General features: G+C 41.4%; 1 protein-coding gene across 1 annotated transcript in view; it reads right to left on the bottom strand.

Moving 5' to 3' along the window:
* Positions 1–13,643, bottom strand: part of LOC104530856 (transmembrane protein 178B-like) — a gene marked incomplete at both ends in the record, with an annotated part of 59,089 nt that extends 45,446 nt beyond the window's left edge. The window contains one exon of the mRNA XM_010175567.1: positions 13,313–13,643. Within this exon, the coding sequence (XP_010173869.1) occupies positions 13,313–13,643 (331 nt within the window). The remainder of the gene's footprint in view (positions 1–13,312) is intronic.
* Position 13,644: the final 1 nt, after the last annotated feature.

Raw genomic sequence — 13,644 nt, 5'->3', positions numbered from 1 at the left:
GAAAAAGCCATGTCTGTCGGTGTGAGGCCAGACCTTGTGCTGCCATACACCTCTCCTCCCTCCAATCATTCAAGTAGTCTCTTCCTCCTTCCCTCAAAGGCACTTAAACAAGTTGCCCCAATTTTTCCCATGAAACCTCCTGTTTAAAAACCTCTTTCCCAGATTTGAAATAAGTCCCCTTGCTTTCACCAAACAGAAGTTTCCAAGCCCTGAGCGCAAAATGCTGCATAAGCCCATTCTGCAGCCACTTCACCACTGGGAAACAGGCAACCTTATGAAGTGGTCAGTGGGATGCTCCCATCCTCACAAAGCTGATGCCACCTCTAGGAGTCTGTGGCTACCTCTCCCAGTTTCCTACTAGGACCAATTAATCACAAGGAGTAGCATTTGAAAACTGGAGGCTCCTCAGGATGCCAGGTAGAAAGGATTCCTCGTTCCTCTTCAGTACAAAAGAGTGTTTCACAGGAAAAGGACAGATGGGTCAAGTCTACATAAATGAGCACAGAAAACCATGTATCTCTGCCTTTGTTCCAAACCATCAGCAGCACATAGTGGCCTAGCATAGCATCCCTCTGCCACAGGTACACGGCTCCTAAAAAGCAGCTGTCTCACATTCACACAGCTCAGCACACAGGCAGAGGACCTCACATCCAGCTGCTCCCACATATGTGACATACACATAGAGGCAACACACACAACCTCCAGTCTCCCTCCCTTGGTCTCTGCCAATGTCCTTTCCAGATCACCCAGAGCAGAACAAGGGCTGCACTTCATAAGGCTGTGGTCATTCCTCAACAAAAGCAGAAAACAAATATGCGTTCTCTGATCCACCTTAGATACAACCCTCCTTCTCCAGCTGCTCAGGCACAGAGCTGAGTACCAGTGTCTTCCAGTAATGCAGAAGGTAGGTTTGCTACTTAGAGTCTCAGGCAAGGTTCCTAGAACATCCAGATAGGTAGAGCATCCCAGCTTGTCTTGCTCCATACCAATTGATGGAACCCTACTGCCATCTTTTCTGGGAGCTGAATTACAGCCTGAAAGGCTATCCCAGATGATGCTTTGCTACCTGTACTGCTGTGGAGCCTTTCTCTTCCCTGTAAGACCTTTCCCATAAACTCTTGAGAGAACTGTGGTCTGCTGCTGCACATACCAGTGAACAAAACCCAGGAGCGGGTACCTTTAGCTCTCATAAGCTGGTGTATCCTGTGGCAAAATCCTTCCCGCTATAAGGAAGCTCACCCAGCATCACCAGCCAAATGGCTGAACATTTTGCAAACTGAAAAACACATCTCATGGTAATTTAAATATGTGCAAATAAGAGTTTAATTCCGTTGCTGCCAGCCATCCCAAATGTTTAAATATAGCACGGAAACTCTCTTTTATTTTATGTAAACTATTTTAATGAAGAAGTTGAAGGCTCTGCATTCTCCTGGCTTATGAATACAAACGTTTGAGAATTTAACAGGCCTTCACTGTCATTACACTAAGGCAATATGAAATGAACGCAGACAAGGGAGATAGGAAGCAAGGACCCTATTAACTGCATTATCTAAAGGAAAGATATGTAAGATGTGCATTACGTGCACACAGTCCTCATGCTCAGTCTTTCCTGGATGTGTGGGGTGTCACAGGAAGGAAACAAAGTGCAGCTCAGATCTAGGTGAAAGAGACAAAGCAGCTGGGATGGTGCAGCTGGATTTGTCTTGGGTCCCTTCCCTCTCACCAGACACCCGTGGCTGGTACCAGACAGCTCAGTGACAAACACTCCTTCCATCAGGTCCTGCTTGATACAGAGCGGATATGCTTTTCCTTGGGGGAAAAAAAGGAGGAATTAACAGTAATAATAAATTAATCCTGCACTGCCCTATGGCATGTTTCACAAGGACACAGCACTAGAAAGGACCACAGTCATTTTTCTTGCATAGCAGGCAAGTATATCATATAATCCCTCTTCCTAAATGAATCCATCTTCATCCTTAAAACCTGTTACAAGTGCTGTGCCCTCATCACTCCTTCCAGTGCCCCACTTCAGCACAGCTTCCAGCCTACATATATTCATGGCCCTCACACACAGAGTTTTCCCTGCTAATGTTGTCCTTAGCTTAAATACATCTTCTGCCTCTCCTGTGTTTAACTCAATTTCCTCTGGATAACAACTACATTTGTAAAGTAGGTTTTCCATTTCTCTCCTCACACTAGTAACCCCACTCTGGACCCACTTCAGTTTGAGTTCATCTTCCTCAGAGGTGGTTGACAAGAAGAGCAAAGATTATAACAGAGGAGACTTGATTAAACACCTTGCCGATGACTTTGACATTTCCCTAGTTGAAACATCTGGCCAACTCTGTTCTTCAATCACATCTGACTTTCTCCCAGTCATGGCTCTGCTACTTTCTGTCTGCACTTGAAGACAGGTGCAACCTCACGCACCTTTCCCACCTTGAAAGGAAACCTGCTGCAGTACCTGGACATGGAGGAGACTGTCTGAGCCCCAACCTTCCCATAGCTTGGATGTCTGGGGGACCAGAATTCTACTGTGCAACACAGAGGGTGTTTGCCCAATGATGTAAACACATCAAGGACTAAAAAGTTAACATTGAAAAGAAATTTCACCTTTCCTATCGCCCCATCCTCAGCATCACACAGTTCTTTGTATATAATATTCCAGGCCTTCTTTCTCTTGGCAACGTCTCATTCTTGTGGCAGCAGCAAATGTATTAAGTTCACTGCTTTGTGCCCAGCTTAATGAGGGCTCTCACCTCCCCTTACAGACCCTGCTCCAATATCATTAATGATGCTATTAACTAAGTTTGGTCCCCTACTTCAGGAACTCTGCTGTTGACCTTTACCTTGATATTCCCTCTCTCAGCACCTGTTGCCTTCCTTTGGCCAGTTCCTTAATCACACGGTAAACTGTTTACTAATTACCTTAACATTGTAACAAACCATTTCCTTACAGCCAGAATATAAAATCCTTTGCCAAAATCCTGATAACTTAAGTCCTGAGAACAAGGCATTTCCTTGTCATGAAATCCAGTTATCTTCCTAGCAAAATATATCAGGGTAGTTTGGCACACTTCAAAGAGAAAAACATACATTGTATGTTTATTTCATTACCCCCATGCATTTAATTAATCTTTCCTTTAGAACTTACTTTAAACTCTGCTTAGTATTACTACGATCAAGCTAAAAGGTCCGCTGTGGCCCAGACAACTTTTTCTCCTTTCTTTAAATATAGATTTGCTACTTTCCATTCCTAATGTACCATCCTAATTAGACAGATTTATTGAAAATCCTTTTTACTGGGCTCACAATGTCCCATACCACATCTTTCAGAAGTCTGAGATGGAAATTATCCAACTTCCCAATTTGAGCCTATTAAGCTATTTGAGTTTTCCATTTCCCCTTTTCCTGTGAGCTGGCTCCTTTGTCTCTCTGACCAGTGTACTATACCTCCCTATCTCTTTAACCATTACGGAATAGCATATGAGCAGCACTGGGTAATCCTGAGGACTGGTGAAGAGAAAGACAATGAAATTTAACACAAATTTAACACTGCTCATGCAGTTAGGGATTAACAATGAGAAATTTCTTTCCAACGTGAACTTTTGTCCTGCAGGATGTTTGCATTGTTGGGAAACTGTCCTCTGTGTAAAACCGGGATAATTCCACTCTTCAGAAGTCTTATGGTTAAAGATCAAGAGGTACAGTATTCAGATACTGCCTCAATGGGAACAACCCAAGTACCTAAGACAAAACAATGCAATTGGATAATCAGCTACCAAAAATTAGCATCACCCCTTCAAAGTCAGGCTAGTGATCTTAATTTACACCTTTAACATCTGATTGAAAAATGTTTTTCTTTCTTTCTTTTTTGTTTCTGTTATAATATTTATGTCATTAAATTACTACTGGGCAGAAAGCAAAACTATCTACATTATAAAGGCTCTTTTGCATATTCAAAGATATGTACTGATTAATGGACACACAATGACAAGCATTGTGGATTCATATTTAAGCAGAAAGATCCTTTCAAATAGCTTCTGTTACCCAATAAAATTAGCATAACTGTTTCATCCTATTAGAAAGCCCAGAAATGCATTTAGGAAGCTTTTTCCGAAATGTCTGCTGCCAAAATGCAAAACCAACAAAAGGTCTTAGAATTAAATAAGGGCTCCAGGAAGAGATTCTTAGTGACTTTCACTCAATCTAGTGGGATATCTTAATGGGACCCACTTTTCTCTATTCATGGAGCATCCTGGAACCTCTGTTCCTCCACAGTATTTCAGTTTGCATGCTGATGGTAAGAATTCTTTTGTAAGAATCACCTGGCACTTTTAAACAGGTAGGTCGGACACCTACAGAGGTGGCACAAGGGGATGATGTTATCCATACTGCACTCTTTCATTCACAGACATTTTCCTCTGCATTCCCCTACCTGCTCCTGCCCTGCCATCCCAAATCCCAGCTGACCCATACCAGTTGCTCTTTGCTATGTCTCACACAGCAGAGCATCTCTAATGGGAATCCTGCTGCCTGGCTAACTTTCTCCCCTATAAACACATTATTCCCCCATTCAATTCTGCTCATTTCCTAGATTTACTACTTCAGCTCAGCTCAGTTAAATCGCAGGTTCACAGTCATAGTCACCTCTTTGCCACATTTGGTTCATTCTTCAGACCCTCCAGCCCCCCCTTTGGCTGTTACACAGGATTTCACCCAGTTCTTCCATGAGAAAAATGACAAACTCCGATCTTCCTCTTCCAGTACCTTTGCCTTCTGTTCCCTCTTCCCCTCCTACATCTCCTTCCTCATTCTTCTCTCCCACAGATGAAAAACCTCCTATGCAGCTCTCTTCCTTCATTTCCCTCATTTCTTTCATTTGCCACTGAGCCAGTCTTACCCTATATCCTGACCTTCCTTATGACCTTTCTTACCCTCTCGTTCTCTCTTCTCCTTGACCTCTCACACCCCTCTGTCTTTGACTCTCATAACGCAAATACCATTCAATCTCTTTCCTCTTAAAATATTCTCATCTTAAACCATTTTTTAATCTTAAAACATTTACTTTCCTCTCTAAACACCATGTCTTTTTCTCTCCTTCCTTTCATCACCAACCATCTCTTAATACTTCAGGTACAAACACCACCTGGAGTCCCGTCCCTCCCCACCACCACCAGTTCAATGCAGCTTTGTCTCCCTTGCAACTGCTGCTGCAAAATTCGTTACTTAACATACTAGGCAATTTTCAACATAGTCTGACTACTCTGTTCTCATCTGCTGCAGCATGTCAGCTACCTTCAGTGGTCTCCTGTGCTGTTTCAACCTGAAATGGTGTCTTTCTTCAGCTACCATGACATTACTCACTTCTCTTGCACCACCTTTGAATCTGTTCATTTTGCATGTCCCCCAGAGGACACTTTTCTTCTGGCAGCTCTGACAGAAATTCATGGGGCTTTTCTCTTTCTGTATTTTACTCCTTGGTAATTTCCATCACAAACATAGATCCCACTACCATCTCCATGCAATAATCTACAGATTCACTCCTCTAACACAAACTTGTCTCCCTAGTTCCATACCCAGAGTGTCTCTGATACTCCTTCATAGACATATGGATATCAAACTGAGCTTATCATAACTAAACAGAGTTCCTAATGTTTTTCTCCCTGCTTTACTATATACTGTCTTCAGTAATTCCTCTCTTGATCATCACAGCCAACACTATTACTTGCTGTTCTGGTCAACAACTGGAGCAACATCTTCATCTCATGTCTCTCACTACATTCATAGATTCAGGGGATGTCTTAAAGTTTGCATAATCTTTCTCCATCCAGGCTCTCATTATCTCATGCTTTTATTACTACAATATTTCTTTTTCTGACCTTTACAAATGTGATCTTGCCCTCCGTGTAACCATTCAGGATGCTGCTAGAGATATAATTTTCACTCTGACCACGTCATTTCTCTTAGCAGCTGTAGACTGCTGTCCCAGTGTCTATCTCATTAGTGTAATCTGCTTGTCTTCATTAAGGAAATGTTAACTTCTTCTTGCAGTCAACCAAAGAGGTCAATCCCTATCACCTACTTATTAATTTTTCAAGCAGACATGACCCATGATTTTTCTGGTGCCATCCTTCAATCTTTGGAAGACCATCTTGTAAATATCTGCACCTCTTTTTCATTATCCTCCTATACAACTCTTCTAGGAATCCCACATTTCATGGTGCTTACAGAAATGTGGTTAGCATGCTGGAGTTTTAAAACCACTACTGGTCATGCTGAACATAATTACCTTGTTTTCTCCTTCTGCTCTCTCACAAGGCTGCATCACTCTCCAATATTTAAAGTGCAGCAACATGTCAAAAGGACAGGGACATTTTTCTGATCCATGATTTCTGATCTATGATTAAGGTTCATAAATCCTATGGCAGAACTCTAACTGGTATTAATAATAATGAACGAAATCCCTATTATACTGCTACTGGGCTGAGGTACAAGAGATTAAGCAACTTGCTTCAGGTCATGAAGAAAGACTATGGCAGAGCTTGGACTGAATCCTGGCTTTGCAAGCCCTGCCCTAAATGCAGTACTACCTTTCTTCCATCTATTCGGGTAATTATCTACAAAGGATTATGATTTCAGCAGGCTCAGCTGGGCAGTTCTGAATATTTATTTGCAGAAGAATTAGGCTTTATGAGAAAGAAAATGGGAAAATTTCCATTATATAGTCTGATTTCTCTCCTGCAGAGAAAATATGTTAGTTTATATTATTTTCTTTTAAGTGGATTCTATTCTGGATGGTCTGTTAAGGGCACTTGGATTCCAGAATTCTTTATTTATTTATACCTTAAAAACTAAGAAACATGATTTTGTTTCTTTCTTTTTCTCTTAGAGACGTGCATATGTACTCAAGGGTGCCAGCAACATTTTGTTAGCAGCGAGCCATTAAGTAACTTACATTATAAATGATTGTCATTATTTTTGCAGAACCTACAAAACATAAATTCTTCTTCCTCACTTATGGCTCCACAATAGTTAATGAACTCATTCCACTCTTGAAGCTGTTCCAAGTGCACAGAAAGACTTTTTCAATGAAAAAAGCAATATTAATGCAGATTTTTATTGCTGGAAATGACAAAATAGTTGAGATCGTTTCATCTCTATTTAAGTGAAGTAATGTTTCATTTTTTTAATTTTTACAGCAAACAGAACACATCTGCACTCAAATCTTTCCTCCACACTTTTAAAAAAGTTTTTAAGCAATAGGCAGAAAGATAAAAATGCTGAGATTTCTCAAAAGGATTTGGATGCTCAATTAAATGAAGAGGAATTAAGCATGCAGTCCTGCAGGCAGCTCTGCAAATATCAGTTTCTCTTGAGGAGGGCATGATCCCGTCATTTTTACTCAGGCAAAATTTCCATTTGTCTTCACTGGCAATTTTGCTTGAAAGCCAACAGTTTGATTGAAATTTGCCCTTTAAAACTGCATGATTAAAGACAGTTGCAGCTCTGTTAAATTACATATATGTTCTTAGTATTTTTAGCAGATATATATTATCAAACTAATTATCTCAGATGTGTCAGAGGAACATGTCAGGTTCTCATTGCTTGTGGTAAAGATACTTTTTAATGAATTGCTATTTAAGTTTGATGCAATTAAAGTATTAAAATTGCTTATTTAAAAGATGATGGGCCAAATCCTCCTGGAACTCACATGCATGAAACACCAATGATTTCATCCATTAAATGATTTTAAAAAATCTCTGAACAAGAGGATATCTTTGCCATATCTCAGAAACATGCAGCTATTTGACTTCCAATCTACACTGATAGACTAAGAATAATTATGGCATGAAAACCAGTGAAGGCCAAATACCTGGTTAGCCTAAGATTCAACTCAGAGCCTGTCTGCTGCTTAAATTTCACTGGATCCCTTCAGCAGAACTCTGCTGTGACAGAAGGGAGCACAGACCTTGCGTTGGCCTTTCTATCCAGGGACAATTTTAACCTCAAAGGAAACACTAAAGGCCTGAACTTGCTGCATCACCACGGTCAATAAAACATTAATATTGACTTCACTAGGATCAGAATCAAGACTTCAATAAAGTCCTTTTTATAATGAGTGCATTTGGAGAACAGTTAGGATTTCAAACACACATTTTAAACAAAGCATTTGGATTCTTGAATGTATGAAGGACACATGAAATAACAGCTGTCCTAATTTACCTAGCAACACCATTGCTATTTAAAAGTCAAATCTACAGTATTGCAAGCTATTGCAAACAGTTTTATGGAAATAAATCTTTTTACTCCTAGAGATAGCTGCAAGTAGCCTCTCTTCAGGCTTTTCCAATTGTATATGAATAATCCCTAGTGACAGCCAGAGTAGTCCTGTTAAGCATTTCTTCCTCAGTTGTGTCGTGCGACAAACCAAAACAGAGAATGCTTTCATCCCAGAAATCTTGCATATTATTTGGAGTAGAGGTAGGCTGCACAGGAATTGGCTGCTTGTTTTTTTTCAATGGGCTAAGTATACTTGCAATAAAACGTTTTAAAAATAGGATTTACTATGACTTCCACAGATCTTGGGGGAAGAGGGAAGGTAAAAGGGGGATTGAAATAATAAGGTCACTGTGATTTTTATTTTTTTTAAATAGAATTGGATTCCAATGGCAGGCAGCAGAGCCCTATCCAGACAGCTTTAACTGGCAGCCTTCCAAAAATGAGATGAAAGGTCCTCTGAGTAGTAATTGTCTAAATGGAACAGTCTCTGGTTATTGCGCAACTTCTCCATCTACTTTATTGTACCTTTATAATTAAATGATAGAATTCCTTTTTTTCCTTTTGTGTTTTCCTCCTGACTAGTGCAGGAAAGCACCTGAGCAATATTGCCGTTGGATGCAGAGAGACTCTGTGGCTTCCAGTTTTTTTCTGGGTCACTACAACTCGTATACAAGGAGTTGTGAGCTGGTGGTTGCCAAAGGAGGACACAAGCTCTGCCTTCTCCTGGCCATGAATGGACACTTACCTGCATTTCAAATCCCTGCTTGCTTAGTGGTGGTCAGGTCACTGAGATTTTTTGGTAGGGTGAGGGAATGCTGCTTTTGCTAGAAACAGTGATAAACAGGCAAACAGTGGATCTACTAGGATACAGGGAACACTGTATTTCAAAGGACATTAAGCAGCAGGGCTATTTAATTTACTGAGGAGACTGGACAGACACTTGAGAATCAGAAGCAGCTGAGAGTGTTGTGCTGAACAAACCCAGAGCCAGCGTTTCCTGACTGTAGAAGGCTTTAGGGATCAGGGGTGAAACTCAGGTCCTGAGATGCTAAAAGACTTCATTAGATGCAAAAGCAGAATCAGAGGACCAGCTTTGTAAGCTCTTTCTTTTTAGCTGGCTCTTCTTTACAAGAGTGCTTTCCCTCAGTCCAAGAAGCCCATTCCCAGGAATAAAGATTCTTCAGGGAAGTAAAAGTTAGCAAGACTGAGCCCAGGGTTTGCATGTTCATGTATCTTTAGAATATTCTTCAGGCCTTTGCTCTCTTATGTCTGCCAGCCTCTCCCTGAGTATGCTTCCTTGTGACAATCTGTTTTGATTCATTGCCTATTTATCTAATTGTATTATTTTGAAATATGCACCTGTATTCTATGGGAATATAAAAAAAGGTTAGGAGAAATATAAATAGATCCATCTATTTTATATATGCATTAGTGTCTATTATATATATCCATAAGAAATCCGAAGTTACAGATCTCCAGTTTTTCTAGAAAAACCCAACATACAGGTTTTGAATTATTTGCCAAAAAGTAAAACTAATAAATACAGAATAGAATCACAGAAGTGATCCAGCCTCTTCAGAAACAGAACTGTTTTTTAAAACCACTGGCATAAGAATACTGCCAAGTACCATAGGGCCCAATCCTGTCACAAGCCATTGCCTACAGCTTGTATTAATTTCAGCAGAGTTCATAAGCAGAATAACTGCAGGGCATTTGCAAAGCTCGTGAGGCTCTTAATGACTATTTTTTTTGTTATCCTTTGATAGACAAACCTACCATTCTCAACACTAGAAGTTTTGCCTAGGGAAAAATGTAGGATCTGTCTCAAAATAAATGGATCACCTATATCCCATCCAGCTGAAGGAAAAAAAAACAACCAAACAAACAAAAAAACCCCAAACCAAACCCACCAACCCTTAATAGCATTTACATTCAATTACATATAGCATTACATGCAGTATTTGGGGTCAGAACCTGCATTAGTTTATCCAGCTCCGGAAGAGGTGTGCTAGATTAAATTAGCAGCTGGCAGAGGAAGGAGAATAAAAGGCCTATGTACCAATAACATCCTCTTCTATATGGTATTTGCCCTGGAGCCCTCATTTTATACAGAGAAAGATTTTGTCTATGCAGGAATATGTACCCCAATTAGGGTATTTGATTACCACAGGTAGAGAACACCTGCAGCTCTTCACACCTGCACAGGGCACGCTTGGCATGGGCAACCCACCCCTGTAACCTCTAACTCCAGATGAGTGTCTGCCATGGAAGAAGAACTAGAGAAGCAAAGTGGTGTTGTTGGGATGAACCTAAAATACCTGCCTCATTTTGAACTCGTAGCTGCTCTCAACGTCAGACAGCAACGGCAAATGATTTTACTCCACTTTCATCATATAGCTGTGGATTGTAAAGATACAGTCAGTAGCTGGCCTTAGGTGGGGACAGGGACACTAGCTGACTACCCATGTAAAGCTGTCTCCTTCTAATTCAGTGATTGCAGAATACAAGGATTTTTAACAGATGAGTATTTTAAATTACTTTTTGGTAAGCAGAGACTAAAATCCATTAGTTCTTTTTGATCTAACAAAACATAAAGTGGACAAGCAATCCTGTATCATCTCCAGTTTTAGTTCTGAGCAAGTCAAATAATTTATTTTATTGAATTGCCATTATACTTGCTTTTCTATGTTTTAATCCAGATGTGCCAAAGGAACACACCACTATTGCATCAGTACCAACACGTATGACTCCTTCATCCTGGCCAAGAGTTACAGTACAGGCAGATCCTCTTTCCAAAGAGAACATCAAACAAACTATAATGTTGGTATTCAGCATTACGAGTCTCCATCCTTTAACATGAAGTTTGTTAAACACGGACCAGAAACCCTTAAAGGAGGCAAGGAGTCACACACCCCGATATTTGCACATGCCTCCCTTACGTGCACAATTTGCACTTCTGACCTTGGGGCAGAGGCTCTGTGGAGTGTCTCTCTGACCATCTGCAGACACATATGTCCAGGAATATGTGTGCAGGAACACACACAGTCCCTGAGCCCGGGAATCTCTTGCTACCAGCGGAACGCTGTATATTTAGAGTTAGTTCACAGCACCCACAGTTTCACACACTCATACATACACATGGACACACACAAATTATAGCAGGATCTTTCAAAGACTATCTTCTCTGGCATTTAACCACCCTCATCTTGAGTTGATGCATGTTCTGTATGGCTAACACTTAGCAGAGCTGCCCTTACACGTAACCCAGTGCCAGGCAATTACAGCAGTTTCTGGCAAGAGAAATGGACGTTCCTGAACCCAGGACAAGGCAGGCAGTGAAAGAGAAACGAGTCTCACTTATTTCAAGAAGAAAAACCTCTTTAATAACTGAAACTCCCGTTGCCAAAGGTGAGCTCTGGTGACATGTTCACCAGCTGTCAAGGCTGAATTTCTTTGTTTATGCCCTGAGCAGAGGGAGCACACGTGGCAGCGCAATCCAACCCTCCATGGCCAGCCTAGCACGTCTACGCCCTCACCTAGACGAAGAAGAGAAATTCCTTCCTCAGCACTGAAACCAGCAGCAGGGTGCCAGGGTGCTGACAAGACTTTGGACATGTCCACTTGTCCATTACAAATGGAACTGAAGCCACACCGATTCATTTTATAGGGGTTGTTAAACAGCAGCTAGACATTAAGGGTCACTAGCAACACAGCCAGGATCCCAAGTGGTGATCTAGGTTCCCTGCTATGCCACCTGTTTGTTCTGTCTCAGTGCAAGTCTATGCTGTGCTACTCACCTCTACTGCTCACTTTTAAAACATATGGAACAAAATATATACATTGGCAAGCACACGTCAGTCTATCCCTCATGAATAATTAGCTTTAAGCAATAATTCTGCTTGTAATGTCTGAAGAGGGAATTAACACAGGCTGTCAAGGGAGTTTGCAACAGAAAACACACTTAGAAAACAAGTATTTTTAAAGATTGCATGGTGTACAAAGCAATTATTTCACTGAGATGGAAATAAACTACCGGGGAATCATCTGAATGCAACAGAAGAACCATGGGAGGGGAACATTATTTTGTTGTACGGAGTAACCACGCCGTGGGTAGCAAAGATGCTGTCATCCTTTACTGAAACCCTCATCATTCTGCAAAAACGTACTTCTTTTGGAGACAGGATGTTTAGGCTGGGTTTTATGCATATCACCCATTCCTATACTTTGGATCAAAGAAGCATTTGAGGCGAACTGACCATCACCTTGAACTGGTACCTTGGAGAAAAAAGAAGAAGGACCCAAAGACAAGAAAAAAACAGCACAAAAATGCTACAGGCAAACAGATGCATCTCCACCCCAAGAGAAAATTATTCCTTTCTAACACTCCTAATAAATTAATGTAATGTTTTGTAGACATTGAAAATATTCCAAAATGTAGCTCAGAGTAAACAGCAAGCTGGGTTTCCTCCTGCTCTTTAGCATTTCTCTTTGTTTACTCTCCATTTGAGGACAGAAAAAGCCTACATGTGAGCACTGCAAATGGTGTGTTTCGGGACTGATGGGGCATTCAGTAAGGGAATAATAAAATACAGACATATGTAGCCTCCAATAAAATAATATGTACTTTGCCTGAGTCACCAGGGCCAAACAATTTTTTTTTTAAAATCCAATGTCTGCTTTATTAATATGTTTGATTTGTACGTGGAAAATAATCTGATACCATGGTGACAGGAAGACTATATAAAGCTTAGGGAGATGGAGACAGAAGAGATGTTTCTGGGGTGTGTCTGCTCTCATCCCCCCCTTGCTTTCTTGCTCCCAAATCCCACACCTCAGCAGTAGAGACCCCATGGGAAACTGCCCTGGCAATGCTTCAGGAAGCAATGCCAGCCAGGCCAGTTCACCCATCACACGGAGAGGTACTTGGCTGGAGATGCCAGCTCCCATCTGCGAGCCCAAATGGCTCTGCTCAGCCTCTGCTCAGCTCAGGAGGGCCTGGCACATTCATTTGATAAAAAAATGCCCTTACCTTTGGCAATCAGCTCCTCCAGCTCTTGGTCAAATCCTTGTCGGAGGCATTTCCTCCAGAGCCCCATGTTGGTCGAGTTGTACTGTCTGTTGCACTCGTCGACTGCGCTCATAGCGAAGATCTGCCTCCTGTTTCTTGCCAAGAGGAGTTTCCCTTCCCAGCGGTCCAACCTAGACCTGCTGGCCCTGAGAGGCAGGTTGTTGTTGGAGTTATAAATGAAGCCAGGATCATTTCTCTTAGTGGTGATGCTCTTGCACCTCTCCCTGTGCTTCCTGGCATCAGTTTCGTACCAATGGTCAGAGCAGATCGCCACAGCCAGCATGCCCAGGGCA

The sequence above is a fragment of the Antrostomus carolinensis genome, unplaced genomic scaffold (assembly GCF_000700745.2).
Source record: "Antrostomus carolinensis isolate BGI_N321 unplaced genomic scaffold, ASM70074v2 scaffold29429, whole genome shotgun sequence".
Classification (NCBI taxonomy): Eukaryota; Metazoa; Chordata; class Aves; order Caprimulgiformes; family Caprimulgidae; genus Antrostomus; species Antrostomus carolinensis.
This window is presented reverse-complemented; position numbering and strand designations above follow the sequence as displayed.